The sequence below is a fragment of the Plasmodium fragile genome (genome assembly GCF_000956335.1).
Source record: "Plasmodium fragile strain nilgiri unplaced genomic scaffold supercont1.25, whole genome shotgun sequence".
Taxonomy (NCBI): domain Eukaryota; phylum Apicomplexa; class Aconoidasida; order Haemosporida; family Plasmodiidae; genus Plasmodium; species Plasmodium fragile.
The window spans coordinates 151,426-169,322 of NW_012192605.1; the positions used below are offsets into that span (position 1 = coordinate 151,426).

The following is a 17,897-nucleotide window of genomic DNA, read 5'->3' on the forward strand; positions in this document are numbered from 1 at the left end:
AAAAAAAAAAAAAAAAAAAAAAAAAAAAAAAAAATATGCGACAAAAGTTTGGAGTGATGATGATCAGTAAAAACGGGATGAACCACGTGGCAGAAAAAAAAAAAAAAAAAAGAAGAAAAGACTTGACTCAAATGACACACAAATATAATGTTTCCTTTTTTTTTTGTTACACTTCTCCCAAGGGGTATACATTCGATGACTGTGCGTACGTGTTAACGTGGAAAAAATATATATGACTCACATTTGTTTATATAAGTAAAGGACGTGTACAAATGTGCATGTATATACGCAGAAATGTACACACGGCCATTCTCATTTCCTGCCTTCCACTCATATAAAAAAAAAAAAAATAAAATAAAAAAAAAATAGCTGCACGGGTGCCCCAGCGGGAATAAAACACATGGACGATTTAATTCTTCCCTTGCCGTGGAAGTACACGTTCCAAAATTTTGTTAATTCAAAAAAAAATTAGATAAAATAAAAAAACAAAAAAAGGGCGTGAAGGCAGTATGGGGCAGGGGTTGTATCGCTGGGGTCTTATTTACAATGTGCAAGGTGGATAAACGTGCATGCGTGGGCGTGGGGACATATGACTGTAGTATTTGCCGTATGTCCGTTTGGCCGCAACTCTGCAAGTCACTATGACCATGTGGACACGCCAACGTATGCGCGCAGGCAAATCCGTACGCCCTTATATGCATAAACGTATCATACTCACACGTACGTACATGTACTCACGCGCTCGTGAATGCGTAAGCACGCTCAAATGAAGATACAGTTAACTCATTTAAAACAGTGTAAACGTATGCAAAAAATATGCGGCGCCAACACGTTCGGATGAGAACTGAGGGGGGGAGGGGAAAAGGGACAAAGGAGTCATTACATATATACACGTGTCAAACTCGGCGAGCAGCGTGAAAAACCCGCAGTATGGGAAATTGATTATTTCTCACGTATGAGTTATAACAATGTAGGAAAATGAAACGCAGTCTCAAACCAAGTGAAGCATAAATCAGTTAAATACGCTGGTTTTTTTTTTCTCCTGTTATTTTAAAAAATAACCAACTGAGCAAAACATAACATTACAAAATGTTTCTACATTCACATATGCAACTGCGAATATGTTCACGCAAATGTTCATGCGATTGTTTTCTCTATTAAAAAAGAAAAAAATGCTCCTCAAAGCACAAAAATGGGAACAGAGAAAAGCAACTGGGGAAAAGGAAAAAAAAAAAAAACATACCAAATGGAGCAAAAGAACCAACATGGTACATTATATTAGCCGCATGTTACGTTGCAGGAGCAGTTTTTTTTTTTTTTTTTTTTTTTTTTCAAGACGATATGCATGCAGATAAAGCAGCATGTTTTCAATTTTTCCTGATCGCTCAATTTTTTATAATTCGTCCTTTACGAAAACAGGTCATACTTTTCTCGTATGTTCATTCATATCCCAAATGTTCAATATTGGTGCGAACGACGCAGCTCACGTGCAAAGAATGAGCAGCAAAGGTGAAAGTTGGTTTCGCTGTTGACACAAAATTGGATGGAACACATGCCCCTTTTTTATTTTGGGGGGCGTTGTGTTTCCCTTTTGTTATGTTATATGCTATGCTGTGCTACGTTTACGTAGGACGTCGGGAAGGTCTTTCGCTCAGTTCCAAGAGGAAGTGTGTCACTTGTTGGGGTTAACTGGGTCGTCATGGTTGACGTACAAATTGAAGCGGACATGGCGTACCTTTTGGCCTACAATTTTAAATGAGCAATTTTCACGGTTGCCCTTTTTTTTTTTTTTAGCTATACCAATTACACCACGTGGATAATTGTGCGCGCTATACAATTTCCTGTGCCGAGTGAACTAAACAAATTTCTTGACCCCCCCTGTGTTACCACCACGTCGCATAATCCTACGTACCGCACATACGACAGGCGGGACAACCTACTCCTACATCATGATGCCACACCTGACCCCAACGTAGGAATCTTGTCACACTAAAAAGTATCCCTTTTGTATGCGCAATTTAAACGGGCATATGCAGAACAGGTTTTATTTGCCTTCCAACAAACGCAGGGGTTTTAAAGGGTCAAATGCTAAATCGTATGCCTCCCATTTTGTTCTCTCAAAGGGACATATTAAAAAAAAAAATGACCATCCCGTACATACGCAGGTCAAATCTAATTTGCATGCGCACTTCATCATGCGTTTTCGTCTCGTCGGAAAAGGGGTGACCGCATATAGAAGTAGCCCAGAGGTGGCAGTAACAAGTGGTTCAGAGTTGTTCTTACACAATGGCCATCAGACAGGTAGCCAACAGATCGAAGCAAACTCTCGCGCAGGGGTTAGCCACACACCATCCCGAATCCCCCGCAAAGCGCACTGAGCACTGTACATATTCACAAAAAGTACAGCTCTACAAATTGTTGCCTTATTTTGCACTTCGCTGAAAACCGCGCGCAATCGGTGCTCTAAGGTACACACATGTACCACTCCCTCGTAGGGGGATCTCGTATTCACGCATTCGAAAAAATTAACCATTGAACGATTAAAAAAAGTCGATTGTGTGTGCCGTTGGGAAAGTCCATTATTAATATACACATGAGATTAAGCATGCATGTTTGGGGTTGTAAAGCATCTGGCGCGCCCCTTCAAAAAAAAAAGGGACAACAATTAACCTGAACAAGGAACCCCTAAAATTGTACGTACGACACGGATGTACGCACAGACACACATACATATGCACATTATTTAATTATGTTTGTTGAAAAAAAAAAAAACTACCACATTGATGTAATGAAAATAATTTGTTATTGTATGCAGCGCATATGGATGGGCTGTGTTGGGTGCAATGCACATGAAGGGAAAAAAAAAAAAAAAAAAAAAAAAAAAAAAAAAAGCAGGTCATGGTGCCGAATTACCTACAGCCGCATTTTAACACAGCAGAATGACACCAAGCTGATTTGTAAAAAAAAATGTCGTAATGCACGAAGAGTTACCAGTGCGTTTTCATTTGTTCTCCTCCTCGCCGCTTCTTACGAACCACTGGCAGTGGAATTTGCCTTATCTACACACACCTTCTTGGAAACAGCCCACTTGTCGTTGTTCGCATTGTCCTCGTAATAACTATCCTGTAAATCTCTCCTGGAGGCAGAATCATCGCATGCCTTTCTGCCCTTTCGTCTTCCTTTCGTGTTTCTTTTATTCGTTTGCTTCTTCGCTTTCACGCTCACACTTCTGCTCCTGCTTCGGCTTCCACCATAACGATCTCCCTCACCATCCTTCAAACCATCATCTACATTCTGCTCGATCTTATCTCTCACATTCGTAGAATCGATAACACTTCCGTCCTCGTCGCTCTTGTACATATTTTCATCCTCATCGTCTCCTCGTGTGCTCAGCTCTCTGTCGTTTTTAATGGCCTCCTCTCTTTCCTTATCCACAGAGTACTCATCTTCCTTGTCTTTTCCTTTCACAGAACTTCCCTGATCGTCTAATACACGTTCTGCACTTTCGCTTCTGTCATTTTTGTTGCTCCTGCCCTGTTTAGTGCTGGCCGTGGACTCCGCTCCTCCACTTTTGTACCTATCCTTCATGATGCTTCCGCTGCGGCCACTACTACCACTTTTCCTAGACAACCTGTCCTCCTCGCGCAAATTGTCCTCCCTATCCTCCTTGCTGTTGCCTCTTCTGCCACTTAACTGACTGCGCCTGTCCATATCATTACCGTCGTCCCTTCCATCCCTCTTTCCTCCATCTACTCCATCGTCTCTGTCCTTATCTTGTGAGCTACCCCTTCTCCTATCGCTGTTCATGCTTCCCCTTCGGTGGTCTCTGTCCCTGTCTGATTTGTCATGTTCCCCGTGCTCCTTTTCGTCTCTGCCAAATGTGTTCCTCTCACGCCTGTCATCCCTGTCGTCTCTATCCCGCCTGTCGTCTTCATCCCGCCTGTCATCTCTATCGCGCCTGTCGTCTTCATCCCGCCTGTCATCTCCATCCCGCCTGTCATCTCCATCCCGCCTATCATGGGGCCTTTCAGAAAAACGCTCCCTCCTGTAGCCCTCCCTGTCCGCATCATACCCATCTCGATGATGCGTCCTATCCTTGTCACCAGAATAGTTGTGATGGAAATTACCGTCCCTTTTATCTTCACCCCTATTTTTGAATTTTAAATTTAGAGCTGAATCAACAAATTTCATAACTTCCACAGAAACACCATTAAACTTACGACCATTTAAAACTTCCACTGCCTTCTTCACATGTTCATAATTGTAATATTCTATTATGCCAAACCTTTCCTTATTATCGTCCTGAATAATATTTGCATAATTAACTGAACCTATATCCCTTCCAAAATCTTTCAGGTCCTGCCAGCTAGCTTTTTCATGTACATTTTTTACTACAATTCGTAAGGAATTTTTTTTCTCTCTGTTTTCATTTCGTTTGGGGGAATAGTTCCTGCCGTATGGAGGGGGGGGATAATAATTTCGGTTGTCACTTGTATTTTCATTTCTGTTGTCAATTCGGTTGTCATATCTATTATCATTTCGGTTGTTAAAATAATTGCCTGCATGATGTGGTTGCACATTTAACTCTTCTCCAAAAAATATTTTTCCATTTTCTTCCCTTATTGCCACCTCTGCATGGGATATTTTTTCATACTCTATAAATGCAAATCTCGTTTTCCATTGCATATTTACAATATCACCATACTTTAAAAATTTCCGCCTCACATCTTCTTCTCTCGCTTCGGGGGATATATTCCCTACGAAGATTTTACATGGGTCTGCTTTTTTATAAAAATAATTCCTCATCTCTCTTGGTCGTTCTCTTCTCATCATCCCAATATTGTTACCCATTCGGTACGCATCATTTTCGTACATGTATCTTTGTCTTTCTGCACCTGGCGAATATTTTCTCATATTCATTCTTTCGTCGCGACCTTCTCGGTACTCATACGTGTTGCTGTTGTGTGGACCACCTGGGTAGTGCCCATGTGGGGGGCGATCATATGCGGGGCGATCACGAGGAGGGCGATCATATGCAGGACGGTCATGTGGCGGACGATCATATGGAGGACGCTCATGAGGACATCTTTCATGTGGGGGACGGTCATATGGGGGACGGTCATATGGGGCACGATCATATGGGGCACGATCATATGGGGCACGCTCATGCGGATAACGCTCATGAGAATAACGCTCATGCTCGTAGTGCCCTCCGTTCTTGCTGTCCCACTTGCTGCCGCCTTCCTTCTCGTACTTGTACTTATCACCACGCCTCCTATCCCCATTTCGATCGTCATACACAACACCGTTTCTATTCCTCTCTTTAGAAAAGTTTCTCTTTGGAGACTTGTTGTGATATTTGTCTCGTGGCAACTTATGGTGATGTGGACTACGGCTGCGTGTGCGGCTCAGGCTGTGTCCTCCTCGATTGCCCTCATATCCATTTTCGCGGTGGTGCTGGCGTTGTGCATGCTGGTGATAGTCTCTCCTGTCTCTGGAATAATTTCGACCCCTTTCTACATGGGAGGCTTCATTTCGTTTGGTGTAATTATCAACGGAAGACTTCCTATAACCACCATGGTTATGCTCATTCTTGTGATGGTATCTGCCTCCTGCATTCATCCTTTCCCGACTCCTGGATCCATACTTCCTGCTTTCCTCCATGTAGTAAGCCTCCTTATTATCTTTCATAGGTAAAATTTACTCTTTCAGGTTATTGCAATTGTGCCTTCTTTCTCCTCCTGTGTCTATCTCTTTGTGATAGTACTTGTCGGTTGCTCGTTCAAGTGTGTTTGGCTTTGCCGCAGGACACGGAGGGAGGGGGAAAAAAATAAAGTAAAATAATAAACGATTCTATATATGCGATCTCAGCTTCAACAAGCACAACAACTACTCTACACCTGCGTGTAGCTGTAGCTATGTGACTTTCCAATGGAACGTAAAACGTGGGGGACACACTACTTAATGCGACACACGCTTCTTTGCTCGTCTATCCCGCGAGAACTACACAACCAATTGGGTTGAAAAGAAAGAAAAAAAAAATCTTCTTCTATTTTCACCAAGCATAAAATTGTCAATATATAATACGCTACGCATGTAACAAATAACACATGCGTGAAACCTCAGGCCATCTTTTTTTTTTTTTTTTCACACTCTTGCACAATCTACAAAGGGTACTGTACGTACTTTGTTTCTTCGCTTATCTTGCTTCAATTTTAATTTTTATTTTTTTCACAAGGCGAATTTATCTTATGGCCAAAAAAAAAAAAATTGCTAAACATTTGTATAAAAAAAAAGCTATGGCAATGTGAACGCGAAAGCGAAAGTGATAGTGAGAGAAAATAAAAAAATTATAAAGCTTGCAAAACTAGCAGCTGAATTGAAAATGTGAATTCTGTTTCTGTTCGTATGTGCTTATTCCAAATGAGAAGGAAAAGAATAACACAAAAAATGGAATGAAAAAGTGAAAAATGTTAAGCGCACAATGTTATGTATGATTTATATAAAAGAAAAAAAAAAAAAAAAAGGGGGCCAATCTTCGCTGCGCACGTTTTTCTTATGCCTATATTCTGGTGTATTACAATAAATAAAAATGATGTGCCCCATAAAAAAAAGGAAAGAAATGACAATCCCCCTTGGCTATAAAATAATGCCTCTTATGAAGGCGGTACGCATATGGCTCACTTTTTATTTTGCATATAAAAAATTATCCTCTATGCATATCATGCATACATCCAATTTTGTTTGCATACACCTATTGGGGCTTATAAATATATGTTCCTTTAGCGTTTCTTCGGGACGTGCAAAATGCATACGATCGACCACCTCACATGAATACTTCAACTCGTGCCGTTTCCTGTTCGTGTGAATTATGCTTTTGGGGGCGGTGTTATTTTTTTATCCCGCTTAACACTTCTTTATTTAGGAAATTTTGCTAATTATATAACCCCAATTTTACCAATTTGGCCCTTCTCCATTCCATGTTGATTGGCCATTAAATCACCATCATAGCCTGTTGGACGCACCTAACCTGCCGCAGCTTCCTCACCCTTATGCTGCTGTTAAACTTTTTGTACTGACAGCGTTCCACAGTTTACACTTCACGTACCCCTTTTTTTTTTTTTTTTTTTTGGTGCTCTTAAAATATGGTAGCAAATAGTAGGCATATTTATATATATATGTGCACAATAACTCGACGTCCCCAGGCGCAAAATCCTTTTTTTCATTTCTTATTTCGTACTAGTGGTCACGAAAATGTGCTATGCAATCATATGCACGTTTCTACATATTATACATGCGCTACATAATATGAATGTTTATTTTGCCGTTGACTCATTTCGCTTTTTTTTTTTTGTTTTTTTCATTTCTGCCTTTTCGGGGGAAGCTTAATAATGGGTGAAAACTACAAACAGATGTACACGTCTCCACAGCTTCATAAAACAAAACGCAAATAATCATTCCCCTCACGTTCGTTCTGTATCGTTCCACTTTATTATTCCACTTAGCAGGGCATAAAAAATAGTGTGAGTCCATTCTTCTGGTTATATTTTTTCCAAAACACCTCATACGCCACACACTAGTATGTTCATATAATGTGTGCTTTGTTAGACGTTGCAGTAAATTTCTTTCCTCTACATTTTTAAAGCAAACAATATGTTTAAAAAAGGTACGATAAAAATAGTGTAGCCACAAACTGTTCCTCGCAAAAGTGTACTACATATAAGTATATACACACATATATAATATGCCACATGAACGAGGACCAAATAATCCCATTTTGTTACTGCCATTTTGCTACTGCCCTTGTTGAACGTTTTGATATTTTTGAAATTTGCACAAATGTACAGTCACATTTTAACGCGTTTCACGAGGAACTGTAACCACGTGTGTAACGGACACATAAGTCCACCTACCCACGTAGGAATACTTTCTTTTCTTGTGTGCATACGTATATAGACTGAAATCGTTGTTCTCAACAATATATCATTTGTAGGCCTCCAATATATTTACTTTTGTGCCCTTTTACAAATCCAAAATTGTTAATAAAAAAAAAAAAAAAAAAATGCTATGTTTCTCCCTTATGATAACAATTTTCATTCCTTTTTGAAACATTTCGAAAGTGTGATAATTTTACAAAAAAAAAAAAAAAAAAAAAAACTAAACAAATTTGCACATAAAAAAGTTGTAGAAAATCTGTTGCGTTGATTTATTATTCGGACCGCACTGACTTTAAATAATAAGTAGCTCCTTAATAAGTACAAAAAAAAAAAAAAGAAGAAATAATGATATTATAATGGCCATATAAGAGCATCGTGACAGCGTCATAATTACAGCATAACCAAGTGACGGGAATATTACAAAAGAAACAAAATAACAAATCAAATTACTTTCCAATAACCCCACGTGTATTTTCTCAAAAATGTTGCTAATGGGCAAGATCAATCGGATGGAAGGAAAAAAAAAAAATTTCTATATATGTGATCCATTCGATAACCTCAATATATGGTCCTATATATGGGATAACAAATTTTCCTTATGAACCATCCTGGCAACCATTTCTTGTGCACTGCGGGCACCATGTCATCTGATTTCACTGGAAAAGGTAAATAAACAAAAATAACATCACCCAAATCGTCCCCCAAATGTGTACACATTCGCCTACTGCTATATTACACTATTATTACAACTGTATGTTATTTCTCCCGTGGTGTGAAAGTGCTCCGTGTGCACTCTTGTGCTGGGTCCAGTTCTTTCTCCATGACTTTTTTTTTTCAAGAATTCCCTTCCCCAGCCTTAGTCAAATAATTCTCAAGTTCATAAATTTTGATATCCAAAAATTTATCCATTTCTGTTAAATTGTTATACTGATTTTCGTACTCCTTCATTTCTATTAACAGCTTGCTTAAAATATCCTTTAGGGAGTTAAATTTTAAGCTTACATTCAGCTGATTTTCAAAATCTTCTGTTCCTAAGCATGTGTTCAGATTAATGTATTCCAAATTGTAGTTGGCATGGACACTTTGTAGCTTATTATTTAAATCTTGTTTTATGAGCTCATTCCTTCTGTACTTGATTTTGTCATTTATTTGAATTTCTTCCGCCACATTTTCAAAAGATTGCTTTAAAAAATTTAAAAAATTGTTTCCATATTGATTTAAAATATCTTCATACTTAACATCCTTCACCTCTTTTAATTTTTCCAAAATGTTGGAAGCGTTATATTTTTGTTCAAACTTTATGTTTTCAGTTCTCATTAATTTTTTCAACAAAATGATGTTCTCTTCGTATTTTTTCTCTTCTTCTATTTCTTCTGCTTTTTTTTCTGATGTTATATCCGAAAATAAAAAATTCCAAATGAACTTCAACTCCTCAACGGTCGACATGTTTGTTTTTGTGGATGGAGGAAGAAAAAAAAAAAAGTGTGCGTGAACAAGCGCGGCAATTCTCAATTGTGCATATCTCCTTATTGGCACTTTTCTTTGCTATTGGAACATTCCTTACTTGTTCTCTCTTTTCGTCGCATTCGTTTGTTCCTTGTTTTCCTCTCTGTTGTTTTTAAAATTTTCAAAGAACTTGCAAAAATGTTAAAATATTAATTCGGCAAAGCGGACTTTTTCGAAGGCAAATTTTGCCGCATGCACTTGCGCGCTGCGCGTTATATGCTATGCATATGTAGGCATATAATAAATGGCAGAGTATGCAAATCACGTCGTGCGCGTATAGACGGAATACACCACATAAAATGATTTCCTATCCACATAACATCTCCGTTTTGGATCACTTTACGCGCACGATGAATCCGAATTCATCCACAAAAGCACGTTTGCGCGTTTCGCAGTGATACAAGCAAAAAGAAAGGTGTAATTTTCCTTTCGTGCGCAGAGTTTTCAAATTCAAGCATTCATACGTTCGTGCGTCTCGAAAATGGCAAAACAGTCATTCACAGAATTGTGGCAATTTTGCCAAACGAGAGAAAAGCTTAGTGGAGAATTTTCCAAATGGACCATTCGGTATTTTTGTTCATATCTTTTTACGTAAATTTGGTCATAATTTTTTTTTTTTTTTTTTTTCTTTTCTGTACACATATTATATGTACACGCACGACGTTTCATCTGAACGGCACAAAAATATTTTTGCCTCGGGCTAAGTGGCAAAATAAAATACTCACTGATACGGTTAATCATCTTGTTTTTTTATCGTGTGCAAGGTTTTGCTTCTTTTAACTTCTTCGGTACGACAAAAAGCCAACTTTTTCGCAGTTCATCTCGCGCTAGTATTGTATAATGCATTCTGTTGGAAAAAATATTTAAACTGATGGGATATGTAGCGAGCGCTCAACAGGTACCTCCAGAAGGTTTGAAATGAGTCTTCTGCTAACGGAGTTACACAGTCCGCTTTGTAAAAGGGAAAATTGCCGAATGTCATTTTATTCCTGCAGCTTATACCACGTGGGCGCCCGCGCTCACCAATGCCAAGCTCGGCATGTACCGCAAGAATATAGCAAGCATATAGCAAGCATATCACACGCATGTCACAAACATAAGTCAAACGCGTTTAATTAAAATAAACAGTAATTTTATCTTAAACACATTTTCCCACTGTGCCCATTTGTTTACATACCCTGAGTATGCCCACGTTGGCACTGCACCTTTGCACACAAAATGGCTATTTTTTTTTTTTCTTAACCATGTTGTAAAGTCATATGAACGGTTAATACTTTTTTTTTTTTTTTTTTGCGCTCCAAAGTAGCACTTTTGTGTGGCGTTGTTCTGAGAAGACCTGTGCGATTTATCTGCAGTTCCTTTTCCCATGTGTGTGCAGCAAAAGAGTAGTTATGATGAACTGAGTTCACTCCGCAGACGTTCTTAAGTTTGAGTGTTCACATCCTCGTGTACCCCGTCCATATCAGCCCCTGTCGCAACCCCTGCTTGCGCACACTCTGGTACAGTCCTCCACAGCTAGCAGTGACAACAGGATATGTACTGCACTTATTCAAAATGGCAACTCCCCCGTGTATGCCAAGTGTAGTCGCGCTTCAAATGCATATGTACGTTGGGCATTGTCCAACCATAGTAATGGAAAAATAATTCCTCGTATGATGGCCTACTGCCGTGGGCACATATGCACCCCTCATGTCCAAATTCGCACAAAAATTAATTTTTGGTCATGTCATATGTTTTTTAGCGATGCTGCACCATACTGTGGTGCTGTTAACAGTCGTACAATTCTGCAAAAAAAGGAAAACAATGTCTACAATCACGCATTAGCAAGTTTTAAGTTACTACCTAACATTCGTGTGTGCACATGGGTACGAAACTCCCAGTGTATTTTTTCCCTTTTTTCCATTTTTCGAAAACGCAAAGTGACAACCTTTCTGAACCAAAAAAAAAAAAAAAATACCTGTACCATAGTATAAGGTGCAGCATGCGGGTACCTGTCTACCCCTATAGGGACGTCCTCCCATTTGCGATCCAACTCCCGACATCGCAATACGGCACGCTAAGAAGCAAAGTGCCTACGCTGGACATAGTTCCTTCCTGGATGAGATAAATCCTCTTTCCTACGACAACAACCTTTATTGTATGACTCGTCCGGTTGTGATATTTTTCCCCTTGTACGCTTTTACCGTTTGGTCTTTTTTGCCCACCTTTTTCGAAAATGCTGAAATACTTCACGAAGGAGCACTACTCCTATTTATCGAGCACCAAGCGGATGTCTTTCCGCGTTGAGGAGGACATTAAGACGAGGTATCAACTGAGGGAAGCAGGCATATAGTGGTGTAGCAGCACGGCATGGCTTCACACCAGGGGGGAATTGACTCATTACTTAAACGTAAAAGGGGGAAGCTCAAGGGAAATGTGCTACGCGTGGGTAACTCCCTTTTGAATGCTCAAAAAGTGGAGGAGACACACCCATAATGTGCCACGTTCGCGATACTCCTCGACGTCCCGCGTATAATACCACTGATTAGTTGCTTTTCTTACCTATATCACTTCTCTCCTCGTGTGAATCTCCCCCGTCCCTTTTTTTTTCCCCTCCAAAGGACGACATTCGTCAACAGGGAGGACCTGAAGCACGTGTTCGTGCTGGACTCGCAGGACACAACGGCCGGATTGTGCCTTCTAAACATCTCGTTGTTCCTCCTAGGTGGATTATCCAAAGAAAAAAGCAAAGCAGACCTAGCGACGAATCTACAAGGAGGTCTTTTCATTATAAGTTTGATTATCTTTTCGATACAAAAAATTCTGGCGAGATGTATCTTGTCGGATGTGACGTTCGCCCTTCTACTGTACATCTCGTGTGTGTTGCCATTCCTCCTTCTAGAACTCGATGGCTGTTTTAACAACATTGTCTTCTTCCCTATATGTGTCATGTTCTACTTCACTAGGTACCACCTAAGAACATTATTCATCCTCGACTCCTTTCTCATTCTTACCATCCTAGTAATAAACGTATCCATAAACTCCAGCACCATCGATATTTATATTTTTCTTTTTTTGTTAACTGCTCTCTTTTTTAGTATGATCTATTATCGCTACTTGTACTACTTTTCTAGAGCCCTTTCTAACTCTGTAGCTAAACCAAAAAACATGATTTTAATGTTCCCCTACATAAATGAATACCACCAAGTCTGTTTTGTCAAGCTAGCTGATGTCCTCCTGGACTTAAACAATTACATGCACATAAAGTGGAATATCTTCTGTAGAAACATACCAAAATTTTATATAAAAAATGAAAAGGATTTTCAGAGTGCACAAATTGTAGCTGGCAGATTGGCAAATAAATTCTTTACTCTTAAAAACCAAAAATTATTTTCCACTTATCCTCCATATTACTGTCTAAAAGTTTTTTATCACAAAAAATTGTACCTAATTATTTCTGCTATTGAGAGGAAGAGAAAACAGATTGGAAAACTTCACTCGAATCAGAAGAGAAATAACTTTGTATTCTTAATGGAGATGGTCAAACTTCACTGGGGGACTACCACGCTTGTTCAGGAGAACTACCGCCATTCGGGGACACATCCGCACCAGCCAGAAAAAAGGACATCTAAAAGGGGTAAAAATAAAAAACAAACAAAAAACACCATCCGTGAGGAAGCGCAAAGGGGAACAGAACGGAACAGTCGCAGAAAGCATAATTCACGTGTACATCCTGTTCCTTTGAAACAAGTGGAGGAAGACAACATCAACCAAAAAGGAACAGCAGACGTGCGGCAAGCAAGCGAACAAACGAGGGGAGTCAAACGGGAAAAGGGAGCAACCTCAACGGATGAACATCCCTCTCGAGTTTACAACAAGGATAGGGACACACACAAAAAAGAACAGGCAATGAAGCGAGCAAAAAGTGGACCAAGGAGCAACGAGCAAAAATGCCACCCACAAAACGACGCTCCACGGAATCATCACAAAGGGACCAAAAATGAGGACAACAAAAAACGAAACAGTTTGAAGAACAATTCTGTAAATAATAGTTCAACCCCGTTTATGAAAAGGCCCGAGAAAAATAGTAGCCATTTGGGGGAAACTACACATAGTAGGATAGACAGGCTTCAAATCGAATCCCCAATTGACAATCTGCTCAGCATAAGCGACAATAATAAGAAAGCAACAAGGGGTTACAGACTTGGCAATAAAAATGATGTACTTGGTGAAGAATTTTTTGAGTCCAAATATGAAGCACGTGAGGGGGAAAAACCTAAGCAACCCAGAGCAAACTCACCCCACCAAAATACTAACGCCTTTAAAAAAAACCCGAACGAAACTACAGATAGAAGAAGCACATACGCCGATGGGAACAAATATAATAAGAACCCCAAAAACGACATACAGGGAAAAAGGCTGAAAAACAAATTTGCACACCCGAACAAACATGGCCTTCAATTCTTCACCAAAATGAAGAAAAAAATGCCGCATCAAATATCTGACCATGGTAGCGCGCATGAGGCAAGCCAAAAAGGGGAACGTGTTAGCCCAAATGTAGACCATAACCAGTGGGGGGATAACCCTAATGGAGCTCCCCTTCACGGACACACAAGCGACGTCGATTCACAAGTCCAAACAAACTTAAATTCTTACATGAACGATAAAATGAAAGCTGCCCCCAACACGCAAAGCAACTACATGTACATGTACATGTGCAGGCAAGACAACAGTGCCAAAGAACAAACAAGTGGGCATTACTCAACTGAAGACACGCGAAAAAAAAAGAAAAAATCGGAAGGAAAATTTTCCTCATTCAAATATCATCATGACTGGAGCTTGCTATCGGACGAGAAAATAATTTTCGTTAATTTCTCCTGCCTCTTCTATGTGTTCATTCACAAAATTAAATGGTTGTTAAAATATATAGAACAAGTGAACTCTGTTGTTCAGGGGGGCTACTTCCGACAGGGAATCTCACCAAAGAGGGATCATCTGTTAGCTTTTCTGGACCAGAAGGTCGAACGATACTACCTACTTTGGTCCAATTCCTTTGACTTGGTTTACCACGTGGAGAATTACATCCCGCACATTTTGCTCATCCTCACTCTGCATCTTTCCTCCGTGTTCATACGAGTCGCCCCCCTGCAGCTCAGCGGCTCCTACTCCCTGGTAAGCTTGGCGATGTATCCTTCCCGCAGCCGTGGCTGTGGTAAAAGCGCCACAGAGATGATCAACGCGCTCGACTAAGTATGCACATAAGTTCATTACCATGTGTACACTTCTTTCTTCACTTGTTCACTTACTTGTGCCTTTTTTCCCCTCTTCTTGCGCATGCCGCCTTCCCAGTTCCGCATGGCAAGTTTCTGGACCATTTTCGTCGCTAGATTTCTGCTGGCCCCCATCCTTTTCGCCCTCATCTTTTGGCCGATAATCAAAACCAGATCAGTGAACCCCAGGAATATTTTCAAAATTAAAATGCGTTTTTTTCTCCTGTCCCTTTTTATGTAACGAGAATGAACATTTCTCCCCTGGGTGGGTAGAAGCCCGCCGAGGGTCACAAGCGCGCCCGTACACATACGCGTACAAATCTGTGTACACATATCTGAACACATCCGCGTAGACACCTACGATGGCACATCCCGATGTATTCACTAACAAGGGCGTCCCCCCTCCCCCCTCTTGGCAGCCTGACGCTGTCTATCCTGGACTATTTGTGGACGATACTTCTCGTACAGAAGAATTTCTGGAAGCTGCATGGCGCTGTCCTGCTGGAGCTTCAAAAAACGTACAGGTGAAGCCCACCCCCAGATGAATGCACTACAGTTCATATTTTCGCTTCGTCAATGGTGTATATTTCCCCTACCTAAACTGTTCATATTTGTTTACCCCCCGTCACTCACTCTCCCACCAGATGCAGTATGTTTTCCCTAGCGGAGTTAATTTTCATCGCTCCAGTCGTGTACTTCCTCATCATGCATCGATTAAAGTCTCTCTGGTACCTGTACATCATTTGGCTGTTCTTAATAAATGTTATATATTGGAGTTGTATTGGAACCTTCCTCCCAGGCCTAAGGATGAATATTTCCCTCGCGACTTCAGTTGTGATGTGCGTCCTTTTTATTATTAGGTATGCATCCGGTAATTATTGTCGAGGTGCCCATATTTGTGTCTTCCATTTTTTTTTTTTTTTTTTTTTCTCCTACAACGCCGCTGTCCATACGCCTCGTCCCATACACGAATCAATTCTACCGACTCATGCGCGTCTCCCCCATTTTGCAGACCCTTCGAGATGGTCAAGAGGGACATATTTTGCAGGTGTGTCCTGCCTTACATTTTATTCCTGGACGACGTATTACGCACCCTCGACTGCGATAAGAGGCTCAAATATTTGCGCTTACCAAAGATGGGGCAATGAAGAGGGTTCCACGGCGAACTACTCACCACTCTGCAAAACTGAGCAGCGTGTTCCACGGACAGGTCACCCCTGCCCCCTTGGCGCCACTATACATACAGCAGAAAGAGCCTTTTTTTCTTCTTAAAATGAAGAGTACACAATTTACAAACAAATCAACAAAAAGGGGGACGACGTTATTAAGTAAAAATTGAAAAAGGACACCAAAAAAAAAAAAAAAAAAAAAAAAAAAAAAAAAAAAAAAAAAAAAAAAAAAAAAAATGAAATATGGAATATGGAATATGGAATGAATGAACGGGAGATGAACTACCAAATTGAGTCACACATCACGGTAACGATGACAATTCCACAGCGATGAAACACATCAGAGAAATATAAAAACAGGATTAATTTATTCAGAACGGTCATGGGCAGGTGTAGAAATTTTAAGTTAGCCAAGTAAACTGGGGTCATTGGGTAAGTTGCCCAAAATAGCCGTCTTATAAAGAGGCTTAGAATTGAACAAGGCATGTACATTTGCATCAATGGCACATTTACATGAAAATATTAATTCATACTTTTTCTCATTATGTACCTTCCTAAACTCGTTTGAGATGTACAGATCGTCGAGTCTAATGGAAAAATACAACCTATTGAACCGCTTGCAGTCGTTATATAATGGCTGTACTTCGCTTATGTGCATATCTGTTAGTTTGTAACCCAGGTGTAAAGGTACAGTGTGGATAACGCTTGAGGGGGTCAGCATGGAATATTTTACTCTAATCTGTATGGTGTGTGTGGGGGGGAAACATGTTGAGATGCGCGACCGATATTACTCTACATGGATCACTTTACCGCGTAATATAAATTGTTTCATTTTTTTTTTTTTTTTTTTTTTGCCACGCCTTACGGATAACTTGGTGGGGAAGGTCTTCTCGTCCTTGTTCGGTGGCACGCTTATTTGGCTCTTCCTCGAGAGGGGCGTCTGGTTAGCTGAGCTTTCCCCCAAACCTGCAGGAGAGGGAAAAGGGAAGGGAACTCGTCACAAATACACTTACTAGCATAAAGCACTCACACAAATGTAATGACGGAGGTGGACTCACACCATATGCAAGGTGAATTAACAGAAATTCACTCCTCTTCAATACCTCCGTTGTATAAGAGACAAGCATGATTCGCTCCCACAGGGTAGTAAAAGTACTTTACACTCTCCGCAGAAAGGCTATAGGACAGTGTGGTGTTATTAGTAACGCTTAATTTTATGTTGAATTTCCCCCCAATTATTATCCTTGTATTTATGTACCGAAATTGAAACGTGTTCGCATCGTCTTCAATTATACTTATCTCGGGAGTGTATGATGTGGTCCAAAATCCTAGCAGCACTCCTGGGGAGGTTAGGGGAAAAGGGGTGATGTTACTACTGATGTTGCCAAACATGGTGTTGATGGTGATTGTGGAAATTTTTGTCATATGAAGGTGCACACAAACATACAAGTATGCTTGCACAGCTAGAGAGTCCACAGGAAGGCGGTGAATACACATGCCGCAAACCCGCTATACAGACCCCTCTCCCTTGAGGACGCTGCTAACCTCCTACAAAGCATGCCATAAAAAGCAGCGTCAGGTAGACCATATGAAAAAATACAATTTTCTTGTTCACGTTATTTTTCTCCGATAGCTCATTTTGGTAACACCTCTTTTTCTTGTGCGGCACTTCGCCTTCCATGCGTGCGAGCGGATAATGTGGGAGTTGGGAGGTGTGGTGAGGGGGTCAACAAAACGGGCAGTGCCTTTGACGGGGTAGCAGAGGCGCTTGATCTGCTATATGGCCTGGTAGATGCTCTGTTGTCTCGTCTGCTAGGTCGAGTGTCTCGCCGACGCAGCGATCCAGAAGGGGTACGGTAAGAGCAGCCAGGGGGAACAATGTCTCCGCGCGTACCCATTAAGTCGCGCCAGGGATACGGCAAATGTACGCAAGGGAGGTACACAAAAATGGTACAAAAAAATGGTACTTAAAAATGATACATAAAATGGTACACGAAAATGTGCGCCAAAATATGAGGGAAATGACCAAGGTACCA

At 40.5% G+C, this 17,897-nt stretch overlaps 4 protein-coding genes across 4 annotated transcripts; 1 reads left to right on the forward strand and 3 right to left on the reverse strand.

Annotated features, from left to right (window-relative positions):
* Positions 1 to 3,027: 3,027 nt before the first annotated feature.
* AK88_02546 (uncharacterized protein) lies at positions 3,028 to 5,691 on the reverse strand (the record flags this gene model as incomplete). The annotated part of the gene is made up of 1 exon (XM_012480171.1): positions 3,028 to 5,691. One exon carries the CDS (start codon positions 5,689 to 5,691, stop codon positions 3,028 to 3,030), a length of 2,664 nt encoding a protein of 887 aa, XP_012335594.1.
* A 3,080-nt stretch (positions 5,692 to 8,771) lies between these two features.
* On the reverse strand, positions 8,772 to 9,383 carry AK88_02547 (uncharacterized protein; the record flags this gene model as incomplete). The annotated part of the gene is made up of 1 exon (XM_012480172.1): positions 8,772 to 9,383. One exon carries the CDS (start codon positions 9,381 to 9,383, stop codon positions 8,772 to 8,774), a length of 612 nt encoding a protein of 203 aa, XP_012335595.1.
* Positions 9,384 to 11,658: 2,275 nt separating this feature from the next.
* On the forward strand, positions 11,659 to 15,840 carry AK88_02548 (uncharacterized protein; the record flags this gene model as incomplete). The annotated part of the gene is made up of 6 exons (XM_012480173.1): positions 11,659 to 11,747; positions 12,044 to 14,594; positions 14,772 to 14,929; positions 15,112 to 15,216; positions 15,343 to 15,552; positions 15,705 to 15,840. 6 exons carry the CDS (start codon positions 11,659 to 11,661, stop codon positions 15,838 to 15,840), a joined length of 3,249 nt encoding a protein of 1,082 aa, XP_012335596.1.
* A 427-nt stretch (positions 15,841 to 16,267) lies between these two features.
* On the reverse strand, positions 16,268 to 17,542 carry AK88_02549 (uncharacterized protein; the record flags this gene model as incomplete). Its single annotated transcript, XM_012480174.1, has 4 exons — positions 16,268 to 16,600; positions 16,727 to 16,827; positions 16,965 to 17,201; positions 17,407 to 17,542. 4 exons carry the CDS (start codon positions 17,540 to 17,542, stop codon positions 16,268 to 16,270), a joined length of 807 nt encoding a protein of 268 aa, XP_012335597.1.
* Between the last annotated feature and the right edge of the window lie 355 nt (positions 17,543 to 17,897).